The 23,148-nt window shown below is 40.1% G+C and overlaps 1 protein-coding gene and 1 non-coding gene across 3 annotated transcripts in view; one reads left to right on the top strand and one right to left on the bottom strand.

Moving 5' to 3' along the window:
- Nucleotides 1-23,148, bottom strand: part of LOC111603058 (serine/threonine-protein kinase NLK2) — an 86,856-nt gene that overhangs the window by 12,885 nt on the left and 50,823 nt on the right. For both annotated transcript variants that reach the window (XR_002751651.2, XM_023320517.2), the window contains exon 2: nt 1,083-1,212. Coding sequence is in view for 1 of the 2 variants with exons in the window: in XM_023320517.2 (XP_023176285.2) it covers nt 1,083-1,212 (130 nt within the window). In the remaining variant the exon portion in view is untranslated. The remainder of the gene's footprint in view (nt 1-1,082; nt 1,213-23,148) is intronic.
- On the top strand, nt 17,883-17,955 carry Trnaa-agc. Its single transcript has one exon. It is a non-coding gene; the product is annotated as a tRNA-Ala (tRNA).

Here is a 23,148-nt window from a genome sequence, read left to right as displayed (position 1 = left end):
CATCTGTTTGCGTTTGCTGCTCGTCTATAGCTCACTTTGAGTGGGCGAGAGAGAGACAAAGCTAGTTGCTGCCGAACTTAGTCTCGGCTGTTTGTGAGTGAGAGCGAGATGGTTGCCTGGGCTCGTGACTAGAAATGAGGAGCTTTAAAGAGGAATTTAAGAGAAAAGTCTGAAATACGACATGGTGTAAGAGAAGAGTCTGAACTGGCACAATATGGAAGAGAAGCGCTTGACGCAGCACAACATGTAAGAAAAAAGGACATGTTAGGAGAGAAGAGTCTGAAAGACAATACGATGAATAGTTGATCTCTTGCATTTTAAACTGATTATTAATCTTTATTATTATGTATTTGTTTAATGTAAATTCTCAGTAATATATTGAAATAAAATATCTCTCTTCATATTTGCTTGTCAAATATCTGTCTTATTAATCGGCTTTTCATAGTTATATCATTGCTGCTCATCTGAATCGTTTAATTAATGCCAATAATTACACAGCCAATAAACGGCACTTGCCTGACAGTCAAACAACAACAACAACCGACAACGCCAACCATAATAACTTCAATTTTTGAGTTGAAGTTCAACTCGAAAGGCAGTTAAAACGAATTTCTCGACAGCGAAGGCTTCACTGGCAAAAAATAATATAATTGTTAATAAATGTGCACATAACAAGTGAGCACAAGTCAAGCACAACTAAAATATACCCTGTGAAAAAACGTCAGAGCAGCAAATGGTTTTGGCCCGCTGCTTTTACAGGCAGCCACCGCCTGCTCTTTGACATTACAGGTTATTAATAACCCGCAGGCAGCCACTGCGTATACGCAATGCTCCACAGAGTGGGCGCAAAAATACGGAATATACAGAAAATATTTGCATTGTGTGCGCATAGTGGCAGTCGCAGCACAAATAATCGAATTGCCTTTTTTTAATTAAATTTCGTGTCATAAACGCGCAGCGTAATTAAATGCAAGGCAGTTTTTTGTTACTTCCCCTTTGTAATTTCACAATGGATTTTAATATCTATATATATATATATATACACATTGTTTTTGCATATATAAAGTTGTTCAAGTACTTACGTTTTCATGCTTGAAAAAGCAAAGCATTTTAAGCTCACGAAACACACGCTTGGATGAGACCAAAGATTGGAACACATTCGGCAACTTTTTCAGTGCGACGCGACGGCCATCGCGTGGATCTGTGACGGCCCTGTAAGCAGAGAGAAGCAAAAAGAAAAGATAAGTTAAAGTTAGTATATGTAATGTGGCATTGAGTACGCTGCTCTGTGGGCGACAAAAAGATAGAAAAACCATTTATTGAGATAAGTTTGCAAGGCAGCAAAAAAGCAGACAACAGAGAGAAACTCGTATAGATAAGTGTTGTGGAGAAGTCAGTAGGTAAATAGCAGGGAAATTTCATATATTTGCGACCACTCAGGCAGCATTAGGCTGGGCTGAGTCGAGCCAAATGGGAACTAAACTTTGCATTAATATCGTCGAAACAATAGACGCCACAGAAAAAGCTGCGAGCCACTCGAGAGACAAACAAACAAGCTACTCACACACACAGCAGCACACACATAAATAACAAATGTCGATTGTTTTTGTCTCGCAAAAAAAGGGGTTCAGTGAACTTGGCTTGGCAAGAGGTAAGAGGCCTATGAACGCCTAGAAGTATGCAAGCACAGAGGCTGCTATTGCCACGCTTCTCTCTCTCTCTCTCTCTCTCTCTGTCTCTCTCTCAAATTGATGAACGTTGCAAATTAACAGCGCTAAAAAGGTCAAACAACAGACGAGACACACACACAGCTCTGCAGTTGGTATTGTGCTTCATCTAATTTGTGGCAAGTGCGTGCGCCGTGCAACGTGTTTGGTTGCCGCCGAAGCGGCGTCTGTTTGAGACAAAAACAACACGACGCTCGAGTGGGTATGGCTTGGCTTTTAGCAGTCAGAGCTGTGGAGTTTTTATGATGCCATTGGCCATGGCCAAAAAGTGCGAACGTCTGGGCCAAAGAGCCAGGGCGACGACGTCTTTTGTCGCCGTCTGTCTGACTCACTCTGCAGTTATTTACTCGCTCTCATAGACTCTCTCTCGCTCCTCTGTGTCTGTTGCAGTCGAAAAATATTTTTGTTATGATTATTCTTCTGCTGCTTCTTGTTCACTTTTTTCTTTACTTATTTTTTTTTGGTTGCCTTGGCCAGCAAGTGAGAAATATTACGCAGCATCTTATTTTTACCAGACTTGTCAACCGTTTCCAAGCCTTCAACTGCTGCGCCTTCCCTTCTTCATATGTTTTCATCTGTGAAAAGTTGTTCGCCGTAAATCTTTGGAATCGTCGTTAAGCGTTCAAGTTATGGCAGATTGCTGTAAATTGGATTGAATTGCTCAGCGTGCAGATGAGTCATCAGTTGGCCCCAACTCCAGCGCCACAGCACGTCGGCGCTCTTTTGCTAGTCTACATTTGGGCGCTTCGCCTTGGCCATTTGCATGTCTAATAGCCAGAACGGGCCCAACTGTCGGTCGCTTAATGATAATGAGTTGATTATACAAAGCGCAACATTGCGTACGCTGTATATAGGGTATTATGCTAAAATGTGCGCAGACAACGTTTAACGCTCAGGCATTCAAGTGTTTAAAGAAAAACGTAATCAGTCTTAAGAAAGTTTCTATTTCTGCCTCGAATTTAAGTTTAAAGGTGGCTGAGTTGAAGGTGGCTGTAGAAATTGTGATTGATTGATACGATTGATTGATTATGTTTTATTTTTGTACCGAGCATGCTCAAAACATTGAATAAATGGAAATAATTGAGGCTTGGAATCGTGTTTTAGAAATGAATTTGCCATTAAGCTCTGAAGAAGCTTAAAGTGGTTTAAAAATGTATGAGAAAACTTCAAATATAAAAGAGAGATTCAAACAGAAAGATTCAAATTATAAGTCAAAAGATTTAAGAAACATATTCTCAAGAGAAATTAAGAGCTAAATGATATTGATTATATATAAACTTTTTTAAGACTCGTTTCCTATCTCCAATCTCCAATCTCCCATCCAACATGCCCCATCTCCCATCTCTCATCTTCTATCTTCTAACCTCTATCTTTTATATTTTATATTTTATCTTTTATCTTCTATATTCTATCGTTTATCGTCTATTGTCTATCATCTATCGTCTATCGTCTATCGTCTATCGTCTATCGTCTATCGTGTATCGTCTATCGTCTATCGTGTATCGTCTATCGTCTATTGTCTATCGTGTATCGTCTATCGTCTATCGTCTATCGTCTATCGTCTATAGTCTATCGCCTATCGTCTCTCTTCTCTCGTCTATAGCCTATCGTCTATCGTCTATCGTTTGATTCTTAACTTTTGTCTTTTAACTTTTGTCTTTTACCTTCTATCTACTAACTACATTCGATATTGCCCCAAAAACTGCTCCATTTAGTGGCTGACGCTAAACAGCAAGACCTTGACGTCAAAGTCAAATCAAAAGAGGAAATCAAACAACAACATCAACACACACAGTCACACACACACACACTACTCACATGCAGTCACATTTATGCCCGACACATTAATATTTTATGGTCATCTATCAAATTGAAGAGAGAAAAAATCAAACATCGCTCGCCTGTCCCATGCCTGGGCCGTTTGTCTTTTATTATTATTTGGTGCAGCATCAAATTACAAAAGGCCAAATCGACTTCAAGCCGAGACCCGGGCGAGGCGCTGGCTTAATTTTCTTTTAAAGAAAATTTAGTTTCGAATTGGGTTAAACAAATTTTTTATTCCTGCTCTATGGGAAAACCACATAAGAAAAATCGTTGAAAAACTAAGACAAATAATGCTGATGCAGACAGTTGATAAAAGAGAGAGAGAGAGAGAATGCCGTTGCCTTCATTGATGATGGATGACAAATGCAAGCACATTGCAACACACACACACACACGCTCTTACACATGCCACACACACACACGCACAGCATGTGCTCGAGAATTGTATTTTCTATGGTTTTTGGCTTTATCCTGCGCTGCTCTACGCCCTTTAGTATATTTTCTTTTGCTTTTCAATGGCAGTTAATGGAAAATCATTTATCATGTGCGTGTCGCAGTTGCTCCGCAGCCAGCAGCAACCAGCAACCAGCAGCCGGCAGCAGCATCAGCTTAAAGAGGATTCTTAAGAGTTGCAGTGAAACAAAAAGTGCCATAACTAAATGATAATTACCCGGGCAACAAGAGCGCAGAGACAATCGCCAGTCGGACAGACGAACAAGAGATGAAATCCTACACTGAGAGATTATTGTTGTTCTTTGTCTCTGCTTTGTTCGCAGCTGAGCTGAAGGGGAACTGAACTGAAGGCCCTTTTTGGTTGATGGCCGCCTGGCTCTAGGCCTCATCAATTTGTGCTGGACAATTTGTGCACGCAATGTGAAAAGTGTAGCAAATCGTTGCTAGTCTTTAGATTGATTTCAGAAAATTAAACAGAAACGAGTTGAATGCGTGTGATACACTGAGAGATGCCCTGTAAATGTGTTTTTCTTTTGCGTGAATAGCTAGGGTATGAAGATTTTGAGCGCCTGCTTCATATGATATATTAAAACATATAAGGTATAGATATATATATATTATATGATTATGTATAATATACTATATGATTATATATATTTTATATGATTTTACAGGGTATTTATTTCAATTCTAAAGATCATATATATCAAATTATGTTTGTAAAATGATTGTTAAAGCCAAGTATCTACTTTGATTATGCTCAGGTTAAGAATCTTTGAGATCGATAAGAAAAGTCTAATTGCTAATATAGAATTAGGCTTATAAAGTATATTTTCTTAAATGTTTCTCATATATATGAAAAATTAATATAGCAAATTTGAGTACGATCAATCCAATAGTGTTTGAGTCCGCTGAGATTTCACAGCTAACAAAAGTATTTAGATTTGCTATACATAAGCTAGTTCTCTTGTCTATGCCCAACTCTATACTTTTCACATTTACAGGGTATGCACATAATCGTCATGTACGCTCTTGTTGCACAATTGGAAATTACATTTTTTGGTCTCATTGCCGCTGCTCTTTCAGGTGGCTGCAACGCGCACGATTCGTGCTCAAGTGTTGACTGTGGCAGTCGAAATAAGAGTGGGAGTACAGGAGATGCGGGGGCGTGGCTATGGCTATGGCCCAAATCTAATCAGACACCAATGTCCGCTTGACGCAAGAAACGCCAGCTGCCAAAATGGAAACGAACGAAAAGTTCAAATTGCGATTTCGCTGCGCTCATTCTCGTTTTTTTTTTTTTGGTTTTTTATTTTAACTTTATTTTGGCATTTGTTAAGTTCCCAACTTGGCTTCACATTTGAACGGTTGCCCGGTCCTTGCCTGGGGCCAAACTAACGGTCACAGCCGCCCCTTATTTTCCAGGCATCGCAAACATTTGTGTTTTTTAGCCCTTTTCAAGCCGCCGCCAACGCCCCGACCCGCCCCGTCCCGCCCACTCAACTGTCTGCCTGTCAGCCGTTCGGTCGTTCGCTCGTTTTCGTCTCATTCCATTTTATACTTTTTAATCTCATTTGATTTCTTCTGACATTTTGCACATGCTTTTTGAATAACTCATCACCTTGGCTCCGGTTTATTCAATTCATAAACTGTTCCATCACATTCCACAAACGAGCATTCGCTGCCTGCGGCCTCGACTGGCTTCGCCTGCCTTTCCTGCAGCGGCCCTGCCCCTGCCTCTGCCCCTGCCCATGCCATCGCTTGCAACTCCTTTGGCAGCTCCTGTTGCCCGTTCAATGAACTTTGTCGTCAGATTCAGATTTCTTTAAATCATTTTTATGAACAGCTTTCGAGGCGTGGCCTTAAATTGAATTTGCAGCGAGATGTTTGCGCTTCCTTCGTCTTCTTCAAATGCCATTAGGCAATACGCGTGCGTCTAATGTTTCAATTACTAATTGCAGTTTGGCCATAATCATAGCTCATTACGTTTGCATATCACAACTAACTGTCGACTGCTAATTCCCAGGAAATCGCATTGCATAGCCGGGGCGTGGCTGTTGCTGCCTTGTGTTCGCGTGTAAATTAGTAATTTGTATTGTTGCTACTCTAAAGTGGCATCATTCTGATTGCATCTATCACATACACATATATCTCCATCAGTCTGTCCGTGCGTCTGTCTGTCTGCCTGTTGGCTTGCGCAAATGTTTCTGCTACAGCTCAGACCCTTGCACTGCCCTGAGCCAGGCGACAAATATGACAGATTGCCAGAGATTTGACAGATTAGGCCTGACAGATGGCCACAGATTCTATGGGCAGCCAATGTGACAGGCATTCAAGTGGGCATTAGGCACAGATCAGCGCAGTTATGAGTTGCTCAGAATAAACAAAAACACCTCAATGAGACTTAAATGATCTTAAGCGATTTACTAGAGCATTTTTGAAAATATGAGCAAATGATAGAGTAGAAATTTAAATGAGCGCTCCAAAGAGAGTTCAAAGCGAGCTCATACAGAGTTCATATGCTGAAAACATGGATTCGAAGAAGACGTATATAAAATAGATTTCAGAAGTGTTTGCTCATAATGTGAGTGTGGTTTGGCTCTAATTCCATATATACACATGTGTTGTTGAGGTACTAAATTTGATTGTACAGGTTCTAAACTTAATAATAATATTAAAAAAAAAAAAAAATTAAAATTTATATAATAAAAAAACTTTAAGTTATGAAAAGGAAATAAATGAGTTAATGCTATAAACAGCAAAAACAAACTGTGAAGAGCTGAGGCATGAGTTTTAAGAAGTTTTCAGCGCATTACTTAAGGACACACCTAGGACTATTAGTATATATATTTTAATTCTATTAAAGAGTAATAATAATAATAATAAGAGTAATAATAATAGAAGTAGTAGAGTAATAATAATAGAAAAAAGACAACTCTATGCTTAGTCACATGATGATTTCAATAACTACTCACGCTACAGGCTGCTCTCTTCACTTCAAGTTCGTTTCGATTTGCATTTCATTTGCGCCACATTTGTCGCCTGTGCTGCATGTTGGCGCATGCTGCAAACGGCGCGTAATTCGCATGTTTCGGGCACTTCAAGCGCCGCCAACTGTTATAATTATGGCTATGTATGCCAATACCAGCGGGATTCTCTAATATCCCAGGCATGTGTGGGTCTCACTTATTGTGTACAAACATAATTACATGTGTGTGTGTGTGTGGCACATAATACGTAACATTGATTGCAACATTTCGCTGTTGTTAATTGACAAATAACTTGCGAGGCGACCAGAGCAGCACAGCAGCTGTGTGTGCGAGCGAAAGGGCGCCTACGCCAAACGCAATTAAAGCAAATTCAATTTGATTACATAAATTTCAAATATATATATTTATTTATATAAGTATATAAGTGTGTGTGTGTGTGTGAGTGTGTGTGAAATTCAATTTGAAACTAGCCCAAAAAATGATGCTACAACCTGACACAGCCCACAAGGCGCGTCTTTGCCCACCTCGCCCCGCCCCGGCCTGTGGCAGCATTTTGATAGCGTCGCTCGTCTGCTTCAATTTATGCGCGTAATCAATTTTACAAATGGCCTGCAGGCCGCTGGGCGTGGCATGCGAGGGGCGAGCAGACAGCGAGACGTTGGCAAACGAGCAAGAAATAAATTTATGCAATTTAGAATTTTCCAAGTGAGCCGTAGTGTATATGAGTTGACAAGCATTTAAGGGTGTGTGTGGGTGGGACTGTACGTGTGTGTGAGTGTGAGTGTGCGTTGTGCCCAGGCAGCAGTCATTGACTTTAGAGCACGACGAGCAGCGACGCGACGACTAAAAATCAATTAAAACCATTTTGATTGCATACTTCTAGGCAAATTATGTGCGCCTGCCTAAGCCAAGCACTGAACCCACACACGCACACACACATACACACACTTACACACACATGCTTGAGTGCAACTAAACAATTCATAAGAAACTTTAAGCATTTGCAGGCTCTAAAATATTAAAGCCTTTGCCATGAAATAGGCTTGTATAAGTTAGTATAAGAGTAAATTATAAGAGTGGCAGCAGCTCTGCCTATGTGACTCGACTCATTGCTCCTGCAGGCATACTAAGTAAGCCCAAATGTCAGCAGATTTAGTTTTAGTATTTCCAAAGAGTTTTCTCCAAAGCTAAGAACTTGGTCCCAACAGCCAGTTTGGCCTTCACTAATGACCTGGCTGTAAGCAAACATAGCAAGTCACAAAGCAGTTAACATTTAAAGAGGCAGCTGCTGCTGCTGCTGCCGTTGCCATAAAGCCAAGATGACGATAAAGATGTTGCCATTTTAGCAATGGAAAGTTTCTGGCCTCGGCACACACAATATTTCATTTTAATTTCTCACCTTTGCTGGCGACGCAATGAAAAATGACAACAGCGCCAAACTGCAAGGCATTACATGAAATATTTAAAAGTGGGCGTGGTTGAGCTTTGTCAATGCGAGCCAGGCGACCGGCAACAGCCTGAACCCCAGGCATAAAGGCAGACAGCAGCGCGAGCGCGCGCGTTTTTCATTTGCCTTTTGTGTAAAGAGAGAGAGAGAGAGGATATGGGGAGAGAGAGAGGGGAACAGAGCTGGGGTTTTCTTCGCTCAATTTTTAATTGTTTAAAAGAGAAATTGACATAAATTTATGCATCATTTGGCAGCCGCACAATTGCCCAAGCACAAAATGACCAATGGCCTGAAAAGGGAGGCGCGTGGGGTGTTTGGCGAAGGGGAGGGGCGCAGGGTAGCGGCTGCTTTTGTGTTTTGGCCAACGAGCATTTTGGGGCGGCATAATAAATGAGGCTATTCTCGACCTAATTGCATAGCCTCAGCTCAGCACAAAAGTAGGCAATGCAAATATTTATATTCATTTGCTACACTGAGCGAAAAACTGTTGAAATTAGCTGCAAAAACAAGAAGATTTTTTACTGATTTAAAGTGAATTCGAATAGAAATTTAGGCAAATTCTTGAGTTGGCTTAGATTGCGCTTAAGCTGCTTTTTGCTCAAGTGTACTTAGCCTATAAATCACAGTTTTTTCTCCAAATATTTATGATTCAAGTCAGCTTACCTAAAAAGAAAAACAGATTGGCCAAAACAAAAGGGTTAGTCGAATGTTGCAAATGTTTATATATATATTAAATTTTGTTCGTTTGCTTTCTTTGTGTCTGAGGTCGCGACAAGGTGAAATCTTGAGTTCAATTCCTGCTCGAATAATTACGCGGCGCCGCAGCGTCGCTTGAATTAAATTTAAATATTTTTGTCAAGTCTGCAGAACAGTTTACTGCGTGTGGGTGTGTGTGGGTGTGCGGCTCTGCGCTGATTGATTATGACAGAAGCACTGGACACGTGGCGGCCGGGCTGCTGTGACGCAAATGCAACACTTTTTTTTCACTTATGTAATGAAAAGTCATCAGGAAAATGAGACACAAAAGTCAGGCACAAGTCGCAATGCTGCAGATGGCCTTAAGCAACTGCGACACACGCTGTTTGCAGTGAAGACCAAAGACTGAAGTCTCTGGAAAAGCTACTGAAGTGGGTTAGGCACTGCCCACAGCACAGACTCCACTTATGCATAAGCATAACTAAACATATAAGTGGCAAGTGTTCAGTATTCACTTATAAAAGCATAACTAATATGCCCACTCACACGCTATAAGCAGTGTATAAAAAGCCGAACAACAGCAGCCAAATCAGACTCTGCAGCACAGACAGACGCAAGCACAGCTGGCAGCTGCAAAGGGCTGCAGATACAGAGACGGGCCAAAGTATCGGGTCCCTGCATTTGGCATGTGAAAGCGATGAAAAAAAGCAGAAAACTTTGCTGGAGATATAAATGATGATGGCCTTGAAAGCAGGCAGCAGTTGGCCGTTTTAGCAGATAGAAAATGGAGCCTGTGTGAATGCTTTTTCATGTGGGCGTCAGCGTCATTTTGTGGCCAACTAATTTTCGTTATATATGTGCCAGTGTGTGTGTGTGTGTGTGTGTGTGTGTGTGTGCCACACTGGAATTTGAATGTGGCAACAGAAATAGCCACGCTCACGCACTGGCGCTGCTCACTTAAGAGCCAACATCATCTCATACCATATTTCAGCTCTCTGAGCCCTGCTCAGCTCATTTTGCATGGCCGAACAATTTGCTGTTGGCCTGTGTTTGGCATGCTTAATTTAGCCTGGCCCTAAAGGCAGTGTAGCCGGAGTGAGCGAGTGGCCAGTACAAAGGATAACCGCAGTTTGCGCCCGCCGGCCTTGGCCGAGACTTGGCTTTGCTAGTCTCGGGTTACTTTTTAAATTAATTATGCGTTAATTATGTAATTATTAACCGCAAAACTTTCCATAACTAATGATACAACGACGCACTACATCTCTCTCTCACTCTGCCGCCTCTCTTTGCGCTTCTCAATGCCAAACATCTTTTGTCAATGCCAGTCACATAATGGCAACTTCTTTTGTCATCTTGTGGTGTTTTTGTTGCTGGTTTCTGGATAAACTTTGGATATTTTATACAGCTCGCTAAGCTCTTTGGCAATGCCTGCGTGTTGTGTTGCTCATTAAAAATGCACCAGGTGAAAAACAAATAATTTATTAAAATTCAAGTCGAGTTGGCGGAGAGAAACAGTCAAGAATCTGATTAAAATAAACTGGTTGCCTGCCAGGGACTATAAATGTAAAGCGCCAACACATTTCTCATATGCCAGTGACAATGACAAAAGCGGGCCAAAAGGAAGTCAAGGTGTGGGTGTGTCTCTGTGTGTGTGTAGTACAAGGCTGCTGTGCTCACTCAGTCAGACGAGGAAGCGAGGAGCGAGGAGCGAGCGCGCGTTTGCATAAAACGCAAAAAGAAATTGTAGTCGACTTTTGAGCGCTGTGAACTGTGAGTGTGTGGGTGTGGGTGTGTGTGTGTGCTATAAACATGACAAGCTGTCATTGTTTAATTTGTGTGTGTGTAGCATAACTTTAACAACATAGCGGCAGCAGCAGCCAAACAGGGCACATCTGCGGCACTTGGTAACCAAGTTGCGCATACGCCACGTAGTACTAATAAGTTAATAGCAGTTGCTGGCGCTGCCGCCTCTACCATATGGCCAAGGCCGAATGATTTGCCACTTGTTCGTTTTGCGTTACTCTCGCTGTCAGCTTAAGGCTCTCCGCACTTTGCTGACAAATTGAAAATAAAATAGGATTTTACGGCAAAGTGGCAACGCCTAAATCCGTGCCACATTTTAGCCCACGGGCTGCTAGCAAATTTATAGGCTAGCTACGTGCGTGTGTGTGTGTGTGGCACAGAGATGGCTGCAAAAGCAGCTTACGAAATTCCACAGGCAATTAATAAACCAATTTTCTTAGAAGAAATGCTGCGAAAAATTCCAATTTTTGGCTTGACTTGAATTAAAGTCGTGCCAGCGCGCGTTGCCAGACTGTTTAAGGATTGGATATTGTGGAATTTAATGTCAAACTATTGAACAGAGCAGAGCATAGCACAGCAGAGCAGTTACGGAGACTGAGCTCGTTAGTGCGTCAAACAATGGCAAAAATGATTTCAATGGAGTTGAATGCAACAGACATGCGGCACGCGGCAAGGCAGCTCGTCTCCTTGCCTGACTGTGACGTGCAACACAACTCGGCAACAATGCGCCGCAGCTGATGATAAGCCACGTAAACGCCAGCCGGGCCAGCCAAACAAGGACTCACATGGCCTAAGCGCACAATCCTTCAGATGCCCTCAATAATTTATAAGGTCTGCCTGGCTGCCTCGCCTGCCTGGTTGCCTCGCCTGGTCGCCAGTTTATTTATGTGAGCCACGCGTGACGCACCAAAGGCAAACAGTTTCCATTGTGAAATAATGCTTATGATATATAGAAATTCGCATCTTGCATAATTCATAGCTATATCATAGCACGGCAGATCAGCGCCGATAACTGATAAATCAGCCTGACATAAATTGGCGCCAACAAATTGCTTAATCAATCAACACCAAATCTTATTTGAAAGTCAAATTATGGCCAGAGCCAGAGCAAGTTGCTCTGAATAGTCATCGAAGGCTTAGCAAGGGCAGCACAAAGGCAGCAACTGAACTTTATGTATGACGAACTGAATTTGGGCAACTGAGGATATGTAAGCCTGGGAAATTTGCGGCATATAATGGACGACTGTACAAATATTTAAACTATATTTATATATATATATAAATATATACTATATATTTATATAGTGCCACTTAAAAGTTGCCTTAGATCTCTTCTTTACTACGTTAATCTTTTTATAAGCACTCACGTTTAAGAATAAAAATACGAACTGAAAGGAGAAGAATGAGGAAAAGGAAAGTTTTCCTTGTCTTCTTCTCATTTCAGTTTTTCCAAATAAATTTTCTTCTTAAATATGTTTTCTTATAATTCTAGTGAATTTCTTTTTGAACTTTTTTCTCTCTTTGTCTTCGACCTTTTTCATAAATTTATTTTCTTATACTCTAGGCTCGGTCATATTTTTTGACATGCATTCCTTCCTCTTATACTAAATATTTCAAATATATATAATGCTGCTTAACGGCCTTATTCATCCTTTTCCTCTTCCTACACTTTTTATAGTTCCCTAGGGCTGTCTTCTTCCTTACTTTTCACGCCTTTTTGGCGTTCTTCTCTTTTCGGTTTTTTCTATACCTTTTCCTGATTAAATATATCTTTTTATTCTCTCCCTGCTCTTGTTCTTGTTTGTCCTACTCGTTCTTCTCTTGGCACTTTTACTTCTCTTACACTATGAAGCTGCCTTTAATTTATGAGATTTGCATAGGAAGGCCACATTTAAAGCACAAGTAATTTGCCTCTCTATAGCTTTGACTTTCTCTCTCTCTCTCTCTCTTTGCCTCTCAGTTTTACTTCTTGCCTTCATTCTTTCTATCTCTATCTCTTTCTGTCTATATACATTTATCTCTCACTCTCACTCTATATCTCTATATTTATGTGTCTCTGTCTTTCTCGTATTACTCAATTTACCACACACACACACACTCTCTCTCTCTCTCTCTCTCTCTGTATCCCTCGCCGCATTAAGTTCACAGTTCTTTATGCAATTTCAGAGCTCATTAGACCTGCTTTAAGAGCCTTAATTTGATCATAGGATTAAAGCTTACTCCATATTATTTATTTTCCCTTATTTTTCTCATTTCGTAAGCCTCATATACAAGCACAACTCGTTCAATACTTTAAGTTTAAAAGGTTATAGATTTAAATTTCCATCCAGCTAAGAATTTAAATATATTCATATGCAGAGTTCAACTTTATTATGCATTAAATAGTTATATCAAATGCCTGCATGCATTAAAAAATGGGCTTTAATATATGTATGGATAGACATGATATATATATTTTTATATAGGCTGCTAGCTGCTTAATATGCAGACCAGAGAAATGTCAAATGGCAATTTGTCAACATGCAGCGTCATAGTTTTCACATTAGGCAAAAGGACATCGAGGACATCATGTCAAATAATTTTATGTCCGCATTTGTTCATTTTCCATTATTTTTATTTCTGTTCTGCTAAATCGTTTTTATATCGTATTTGTAAATTCAACACGCGCGTGTCATGATACCAAATGCCACACTCGAATGTTAATCGCCAGTGATAATGACGGCCATTAGAGCAACACCAACTAAAGGGCTACTCTAACAATTTCAGCTGTAACGAGCTGACTGCACTAGCCAACATGCTCGACTGTGCAACGTATTCGTTAATAATCAAACCTTCTCGAGCGATACGTAGTATTTAAATATGCATAAAACATGCGCCCAGCGGCTGAGCTTTGATTTCGGTTTTATTTTGTTTTTCGTTTTTGCTGTTGTTGGAAAATTATGGTAATTCCTGTAAATTATCATAACATTTCAGTACTCTTGATGTTTTCCATTGCTGCCAATGCTAACAAAATGCAATCAAAATGTAAATCTGTTGCAGCTTTAGCTGACTTATTTCATTAGCCAAAAAAAATTACGCTTGAAATTGCTGAAGTGAATTGAGCAATATAGAGAAGAGAGAATGCGTGGAAGAGAAAATATATACAAGAGAAAATGCATAGCAGAGAGAATATGGCCAAAGAGAATACAGAGTAGAGAGAATCTATAGAAGAGAGAAAGTGTAGAAGAGAGAATATATAGAATACGGAATCTATAAAAGAGCGAATCTATAGAAGTGCAAATCTATAGAAGAGAATATAGAAGCAAATATATAAAAGAGAAAATGTGTCAAAGTAAGAATACGTAGAAGGGAGAATCTACAGAAAGGAGAATCTATAGTAGAGAGAATACATAACAGAGGAAATGTAGAGAATAGAGAATATATATAATACAGAATCTATAGAAGAATTCTATGGAAGAGAAAATCTATAGAAGAATTCTATGGAAGAGAGAATCTATAGAAGAAAGAATGTGTAAAACTGATAATATAGAGAAGTGAGCCTATATAAAATAGAGAATTTAAACAATTTGATGACTTCATTTTAAGCTCTAAACATTATAAGACTTGTTGCACAGTTGGGGTAATTATAGATATTTAACTACGTTTCCGTAAGTTCTAAAGTCTATGACTTAAGTCAGAATAGATTACTATACGAATCTAAGCAACAGCGGCTACTTAATAAAAGGTTTAAAAAGGTTAAATTTAATATGAACTTGAGGCTGTTTACTTAGTAAATATACACTCCTATGGGAAGTTAAACAAAAGATGATTATGCAACTTATAGATGACTATATATAGATAAATATATATGAATATATGTGACTATATATTTCGATGTATCTATGTATTTATATATCTATATATCTGTATATATATATGTATATATCTATATATCTATAAATATATATGTATCTATATATCTATATATCTATATATCTATATATCTATATATCTATATATCTATATATCTATATATCTATATATCTATATATCTATATATCTATATATCTATATATCTATATATCTATATATCTATCCATCTATACAGCCACATTTCATGAATGAGTTAATGTCGTGCTGTTACAAATTAGCAAACAGCTGCGAAAACGTAAAGGAAAAACTTTTAACGCATTGCGCAGAGCAAATACGACAACAACAAAGTATTTTGTATACCCAGTGAAGATGAGAATTTAGGCTATAATGGGTCAGCGTAAACTGTGTAAAGAGCTACAACTAAATTTCTTACAAATAATTGACAATTTTCCATTTAAAATCAAGTGCTTTAGTTTTCAAAGTATAGCTCGTGCCGTTTAGAAGTTAAAGTACCCAAATTTAGCATAAAGATACTGTTAAACATACATAGATAACAATTACTTCAAGTTCTTCAAAGTTCCCGCAGCACCAATTTGGCACAACTGCTTATCAAAGGGTTGCACAGGGTATCTAAAAGTCATGCCATCTCTCATGCTCGTCTCTCTTTTATGATGTGTGCACATATTTAGCATTATTTGGCTATATTTAACTTGGTTTAGCTTGTTTTTAGAGCCAATCATGTTGATTTACGAGTGATAACAACGCTGAGCCGCGGAGCAGCATAATGAGAGCGGCCGACCCGAAGTGAATGAAAAAAAATGAAATTAACGACAGCTCGCAAATTGTAATTGCGTAAAGGTCGTAATATAGAAACTTGGATTACGTGAGTGTATATAAATACATATATATTGAAAGATATATATATATATAGAGCATATTTCGGCTAAATAGCTCAGTTCCAATTTATTTGTGGCAACTTTTCACGCTTGCAAACAATTTCCCGTGCAAGGTAAAAGCCGAAAACCTACCAAAATGCCTGGAAATGGCCAACATGGCCGTAAAGTGTAATCAAAACGGAAATGGCAACGCGTTTCCGGCGCCAACCCTCCGCACGCTCTGTAGCTTTGCCCTAAGGGTGGTTGCTTTGTATTTAAGCCCTGCGTTTGACCCTATTCCCAGTGGCATTGTGACGTATTTAGTGACTTTCTTGCATCACAATAGAAAACACGCGACATTAATTAGCGTCACTGCCTGCCCACGGGCCAACACGCCTACCACGCCCACTTGTCTGCCCGGATATCAGCTAAACAAAGAAAAGGTTTTCTGATAATGAAAAGCGAATAAAAAAGGCAGCTGAATATCGAGCAACAACAGCTGACTACAGTCGACGCCAAACAACGCGAACACAACAGTTGTCAGGCGATAAAGGCCAGCAACAACAACGACACGAATATGGCCAACAGCTCGTGGGCAAACAATGTGAAAAATGTGGAAAAATCGCTAGCGAAATCTGTGTCTGCGAAACGTGTCTGCATTTGAAGTTTTCCTTATACTATTCAGTTTTTTGTTTTTCCCCATTGCAGGTTCAGTCAATTTACACGCCAGTTAATTGACAATGGACAGCAACAACAACAACAACAACAATGACGACAGCAACAGAGGTAGCAGCAGCTGTTCGGGTACTACTGTGCGTATGCGTAATGCGAGACCAAAGAGACAACAAAGCTGGCCACAAATCTCAAATGTCAGCGCTTGAGTGACATTTGTATTGATTAGTAATGCGATTAATCACGTGAGTTGTCACTGCGCGCGTGTGTGTGTGTGTGTGCGTGTTGGTGTGTGTGGCATGTGGCACATTATTTAACGACATTACGCATACGCCAAGTATGTAGGCCAAAAGAGTTTTTCGTTATATAAGGTGAAACATAAATTATACCAACCACAAGCCACACTGCTTGTGGCATCCAACCCCTACCCCTCACCTGCTCCACACACACACACAAATGCTGCTAATGAAGCAGAAGTTTTATTTAGCACAGGGTTTTCGGTTTTTGTGTGATGGAAATTGGCTGTCCAGCTGGTCAGCTCGATTAATATTAGAGTTTCAGTTTTGCGGAACGCAGCTGTTGCAATAATTTGCCACTGATAAAAGAGAGCGAGATAGAGAGGGAGAGAAACAAAAGCCGTTGCATATAAATCAAACAGCTGCTGCGGTTATCTCAGACCACAGAGCCACCTACTTATGAATTTCTTGAAATACTCTTTAAATTAGCCGCCTGCTGTTCGCTATAGAAATTTCTTGTTAATAAGGCAGAGGCGATGCTCTGACGTCACAGGATGGCCAAGACGACTGACAACTGTGACCCAAATCGTTGCCAATTTAGAAGCAAGCACAGAAGAAACAAAGATAAAAAACTAAAACGCATATTGAAAGTAAATGGGCAACAGCTGCTGCTGCTGCTGCTGCAATTCTACCAGCAGCTGACAGACAACAACAACAAACACGTTCGACACGTTGTTCATCATCATAATTATCAACAGCGTGTTGTGACCTAATTTTGCAACTGATATTAAGAGACGACAGAGAGAAAGAGAGAGAGCGAGCTAGCTAGCTAACTTTGACTACAATTACAACTACACGCGCGCTCTCACACTCTCTATCGGCCGCTCTGTGTATATTTAATCAGCAATAACAGCGCTGCTAATTAGCAGTAATTGAGCACGACAACAAAGTAGCTACTACACTCAATACATCCCCTCTCTCTCTCCCATTCCGACACACGTGAATATAAAGCATAAATTTGCAAATTACATGACCAATTAATGAGCAAATTATAAGCAGCTGCTGCCTTTAAGGAAGCATTATTACTGTATTAAGAAAGGCAGAGAGTGAGTGACTGGGTGAGTGAGTGAGAGCGTGCGTCCAAAAATAAAGCTTTAAGACTGTTAATAGCCGGCATATGTGAAATGGGTGGGAACAGCATAGCAGCAATACCATCGATCGCATTTATTGGCTGTGCTACTCTCTCTTATGCTTTGCGATAGTTTTGATTTTCGTTATATGCTGTAAATGCGGCCGGGCAATCACAAGGGGATGTAGCTCAGATGGTAGAGCGCTCGCTTAGCATGTGAGAGGTACGGGGATCGATGCCCCGCATCTCCAACTTGGTAATTTATATTTTTTTAATTTTTATAAAAAACTTCGGTTTTTACAATTTAAATTCAAGCCCGCTAATTTAAAGCCGAGTGGGAGACAAGATGGAAAATAAAATTGAGAGAAACCACAGCGCTGTCAACACTTGAAGCAAGGGCAAAAGGCCTTAAAACCAAAATGGACGCAGTGCAGCATTAAATAAAAAATATATATGTATTTATATAAAGCAGAAAAAGAAATCACGAATGCGTCATAAAAACTTTGCACATCAATGCGCAGCCAGTGGGGAGGGAGGCGTCGAAAGATAGGAGAGGGCAGAGGGCAGAGACAGAGGCAGAGACAGAAAAGCGCGGCCACTTTGAGAGCACAGCGTAGCTAACAAAGTCCTGGCTAAAAAAGAGAAGGAAAAAATTGTATATGTGTGTGTGTGTATAAAATGAGCTGCCTGTGCTGCTCAGCCAAGAGCACTTGAGAGAATGCAGCAAAAAGTGCCAAATGGATGGTTGGCCAGACGGGAGGGAGGGAGACGGCAACAGAATTGAAGGGTCAGCGTGAACAACGCTTTTATTACATTTTTTTGATGCAACCCCCAATGGCAGTTGCCTCATTTGCTGATGGATTAGTCAAAGTGCAGCAGAGAAAAAGACAGACGTAGAGCGAAAGAGACAGAGAGGGAGCTAGGTTGGGTAACCACACGGATGGGAGTCTCAGGGTCAAGGGACTGTTTGCCGGCGGCTGCCCACCACGGGCTAGCAATTTGCAGCATTGCAGTTGCAAGATTCGTACGTTTCTCTTTTCATTCTTTTTTGTTGTTGCATCATTAAAGCCGCCACAAGTTGCCTTCGCACGCACAGCACAAAATTTTGATTGATGATTGAATGCAACAGCAGCAACTGATGAGCAACAGCTGCTTAATGATCAACGCAAATGGCAAAAACGGAAATAATTTTAAGTTGTTCGTTTTTTAAGCTTTTTATCAGTTAAAAATTTCGCAGTGTTGAGGTCCCACGCAGGTGATATAGTATGTAAATGTATATCTTGTAAAGTGTTGGAAAGGTTGATTTGCTTTTTCTTCATTATTAAATTTGTTTTAATTACATTAAAGTTTGATTCAGTAATTTATTTGAATTGTGACGTATTTGGTATTCGCTGCATTTTCCCACACTGGATAATTTTTTAATGGCAATCGGTCGTAGGTTTGTGTGTGTTTTATTTTTAGCAAGCCTTTTGCATGTCGCTCATTAAGCGCGCTCTTCCTGTTTGCCGCTCTCTTTGCTTCGTTTCCCCGCTCTCTTGTTTATTTACTTTGTAGCAGTTGTTTGTTCAGTAGCTGTTGTGGAGGTTTTTTTAAATTCGTTTGAAGCTTGAAAATTGCAATTGAATTGGATCAAAAAATCTGTCAATATATGCTGCTGTGGGAGCTGCGCCCCCATCCAAACAACAAATATTTGTTGCCAAATTAGCAGCTGCTGGTTTGAAACATTCAAAAGCGCGCTCACTTGTCCAGTTATTTGCATGTCTGATGTTAATGCATAACTCAGCATTGAGATTTTTTAACAGCTGTTATTAAAGCTGCTCGTTAACAGCCATTTGGCAACTTCAATGTTAGATAAGAAAAACGAAAAACGAAAAACTTAATTAGCGGCTTTGGCCAGCAACTGGATATTTTTGTTATTTGTATTATGTTTGCTTGTTAGTTGCTCGCATTTAAATATTTAATTAAGTTTTTCAAAAAAAAAAGAAACTAAAAACATTTGCATAAGACAAGAAAATGAAACAACATTTTCAACAGCTGCCACACAACAAGTTGATGAGAGTTAAGATTTTCAGCAAACATTTAACACCAAAGCAGCAGCAGAAAAATAACTGTTCTTATCAGCAGCACCCGAAATCAGTTTCAAAAAGCTTTCCGTCGCCTGCCCGCATACTTGCGGACAACAGCTGCTGCTGCTCAAGTGCTGCAATCTTTTGGTTACTTACATCAAGTGTCAAATTATCTAAGTCGCTCTCTCTCTCTTTACCTCGCCCGCTCTCTCCGCCACGCTCACTCTCTTAAGAGGCTCAGCTCTCCGCCTCGGCGCGCTTGGGCAGCCACGAACTTTGGTTTTGGTTTCGTTGCACACTTTAAGCTCCCACCAAAACTTACGCGTTGTTTGCCTAATTAATTAGCGAATTCATTCGAGCGCTGAAATTGTTGACATTTTTTTCTACTGAGAGGCGGCAGCTGAGGCCAAAGAAATTACTTGGGGGAGAGCGGTGTTAACAGTTATGCAAATGCATTACAAAAAGGAGCGCAGCAGCTGCGCTGCCAATGTTTTCGTTTTCTTCTTTTTGCCGCTGCTGCTTTATGAGCTCATCTGCAATTCGCAGTATTAATCAATAAATAAAACGAAGTGACATGGTCAGGGCCACTGAATATATGTATACATACGTATATGTATGTATGTACATATATATCAAACATGCAAGAAACTTGTCGCCTCTGCAACAATATTTTCCCACAGCTGCCCACACTCTCTCACAGCTTTTAAATGTCACAACAAACGGCAGGGGATGAGAGAGAGAAGCAGCAGTGTTAGCATCAGCATCATTCCGAATGAATTGTGTAGAAATATATTTGAAACATGTTTAAAAATGCATAAATTAAGCGCAGCTTAGCTCGCCTAAGCAAAGTCAAATGCAAATTAGTTGGCGCTGATTCTGTGGGCGTCGAGTTAGAGGCGTGCTTGTGTTTGTGTGTGTGTATGCTTAATTATATATGGGCTTTAGTTATAAAAACCGCATTACAATTTCCAAATGTATTTCCACTGCTGAAAATGCAGCGCAAGCGGAAATAAAAGCAAAACAAATGCAGACGGCACCAGCAGCAGCAACAACAAACATCATCAACAACAACAAGCAATACCAAACAGCTGAGCAAGCACAGGCAAAACGTTGATAATGACAACGAGGCGTCGCTGCCGCTGTCGACGTCGCTGTTTTCTTTTTTTTTTACTTTTGTGTGGTTTAATGACCTTGCCCAAGTTGCGCCTCTCTCGCATACGCTTGCACATACTCTCACACACACATGCTCGCACACTCATACACTCCCGTTTACTGCTGCTCCCCTGCCAAGCTTGATGCCGACGCCAGCGTCAGCAGCGCATCGCCACGCCATGTGGTCGAACGAGCGAGACGCTGTCGATGTTCGTGCCCAAATTTAATTTTATGCGCGCTTCACACGTTGTCGTCGCTGCCTACCCCACGCCCTCCCGTTCTAAAGCTTCCACCGCAGCGCCCGTGCCTGATTGCTAACAGTTGATTGGCCGCCGACGCCGCCGTCGTCGTCGTCGTAGTCCAATTTTATTTTTAAACTATTTTGAGAAGTGTTTCAAGAATTGTGTCAAGTGTACGACGCCCAAAAATAAAAAATATAAAAAAGTTCATGCTGTTGCCGCCGCCGTTGCTGCTGCTGCTGCTGCTGGTGATGATGAAATCTTTGCGTGTGGGCGTCGCGTTGCGGCATCGTCCCTAACCTATTCAATCCGTTTCGTGCATTAAAAGCTCATAAAAAGTGACAATCAAAATTGTCGTTAAGTTCCATAAAATGCAGACAACATTGAGAGTTGCAGCGCGACCGACCAAACAGAACAATCGAATTAGGGCCTAAAACACACAAAACTTGCCATATCTATTCTATATATGTATAACATATATACATAATTTCATGATCCAATGCATGAGAGCATATAAAATTTTATGTTTTATACTTAAAAATAGTCGCCTGTTGGCCTTTCTTTATGGCTGTGTTTAAATTTATGGCGCACAGCACAAAGTCAATGACATGTGGGTAGAATGGGGCAGAGTTGGGGCCAGGGTAAGCGGTTGGCTCGCTGGGGCGGTATTCTCTTGACAGCTGGACATATGACGCATGAGGGTGGGGGGCGGTGCTAAACACAGTTGACCTTAGCAGCAAAAACAAGTAAAGAGGTAAATATACTGAAGGATGACTAATTAGATGAATGGATTTATAATGGGGGGAATTTCGAGAATTTCTATATTTTTAGAGTGTTTTAAGAAGTATTCTTGGGGATCTGAGTTTGATGGATGAGGGTTATGGTTAAGTAGTTTAGAGCTAGAATTCTCAGAAAAATTGAATATTTATAAAACAAATCATTTTTTAGGCTTCTCTTTTTATAGTTAAGATATCAAGTAGGCAACTTCTCAGCCTACTCTCGCATAAAATTTGTAACTGAAGACAATCAGAGATAATAAAACTTCTTAGTATTAAGCAACTCAAACTAAATGTCTTTATAAATATTTACTATATTTATCATTCTATTATCATCATTCTATATTCCATGATTCATAAATCGAAGCGCCAGACAGCATTAGATATACCGTGAACCAGTTCCATGAACTGAATCAAAATTAAAGCCAAAACACGCTAAGTATCTCTCTATATTGATTCTGTTTCACAAACTCTAACTTAAAGCCGAAAACATTCAAGACTTGAGCAGTGAACCGAAGCAGTTCTATGAACTGAACCAGTATTGGAACTAAAATATATAAATATAGATAATATTAGTGCTTAGCATTAGGCCATTTACTAAATGATATATCTCTAAAGTTGTACTAAATATTATTTGCTAATCTTTAGCAAAGACTCGAAACTTAACTCCTCTGGCTTTATAAAAGTAATTGTAATCAAGTGGTTAAGGTAGTTATATATATACATATATATAATATATATATTTTTATCATTTCATTTTTTTTTTTTGGGGCAATTGCAAAAGTTATCCTCGCCCCCAATTCATTCAGTCGCGTTCGTTCGTTCATTTTCAGTTGTTGTCACGTTTTGTTGCCTGCCCCTGTTTTGGGGCAATGTCTCTGCGGTGCGCCATTGCCGTCATCGTCTGCTAGTGGCATGCCACAAGCTCAGCGTTCCAATTGCCTGCAGTTGCAGTTTCTATGTCAACTTGCAGCTCGCTGTCAGCCAAACAAAACAAAAATAAATAAATAAAAAATAAAAAAAAAACAGAAAAAAGGAAAAATAAAAACAAATAAAAGAAAATCATAAATAAATACTTACAAACTCATATCAAAGTGTAGGCAACAACAAGAGCTATGAGAGTGCACTCTTTTGTGGCATGGCTGGCCAGTAGATTATGTTGTTGTTGTTGCCTTTGTTGCCGCTGCTGCTGATGACAGCACGTCGACAAC

Source organism: Drosophila hydei, unplaced genomic scaffold (genome assembly GCF_003285905.1).
Source record: "Drosophila hydei strain 15085-1641.00,03,60 unplaced genomic scaffold, DhydRS2 tig00000001-arrow-pilon, whole genome shotgun sequence".
NCBI classification, from domain to species: Eukaryota; Metazoa; Arthropoda; class Insecta; order Diptera; family Drosophilidae; genus Drosophila; species Drosophila hydei.
Note: the sequence above shows the minus strand (reverse complement) of the source record. Positions and strands in the feature narration are given on the sequence as shown.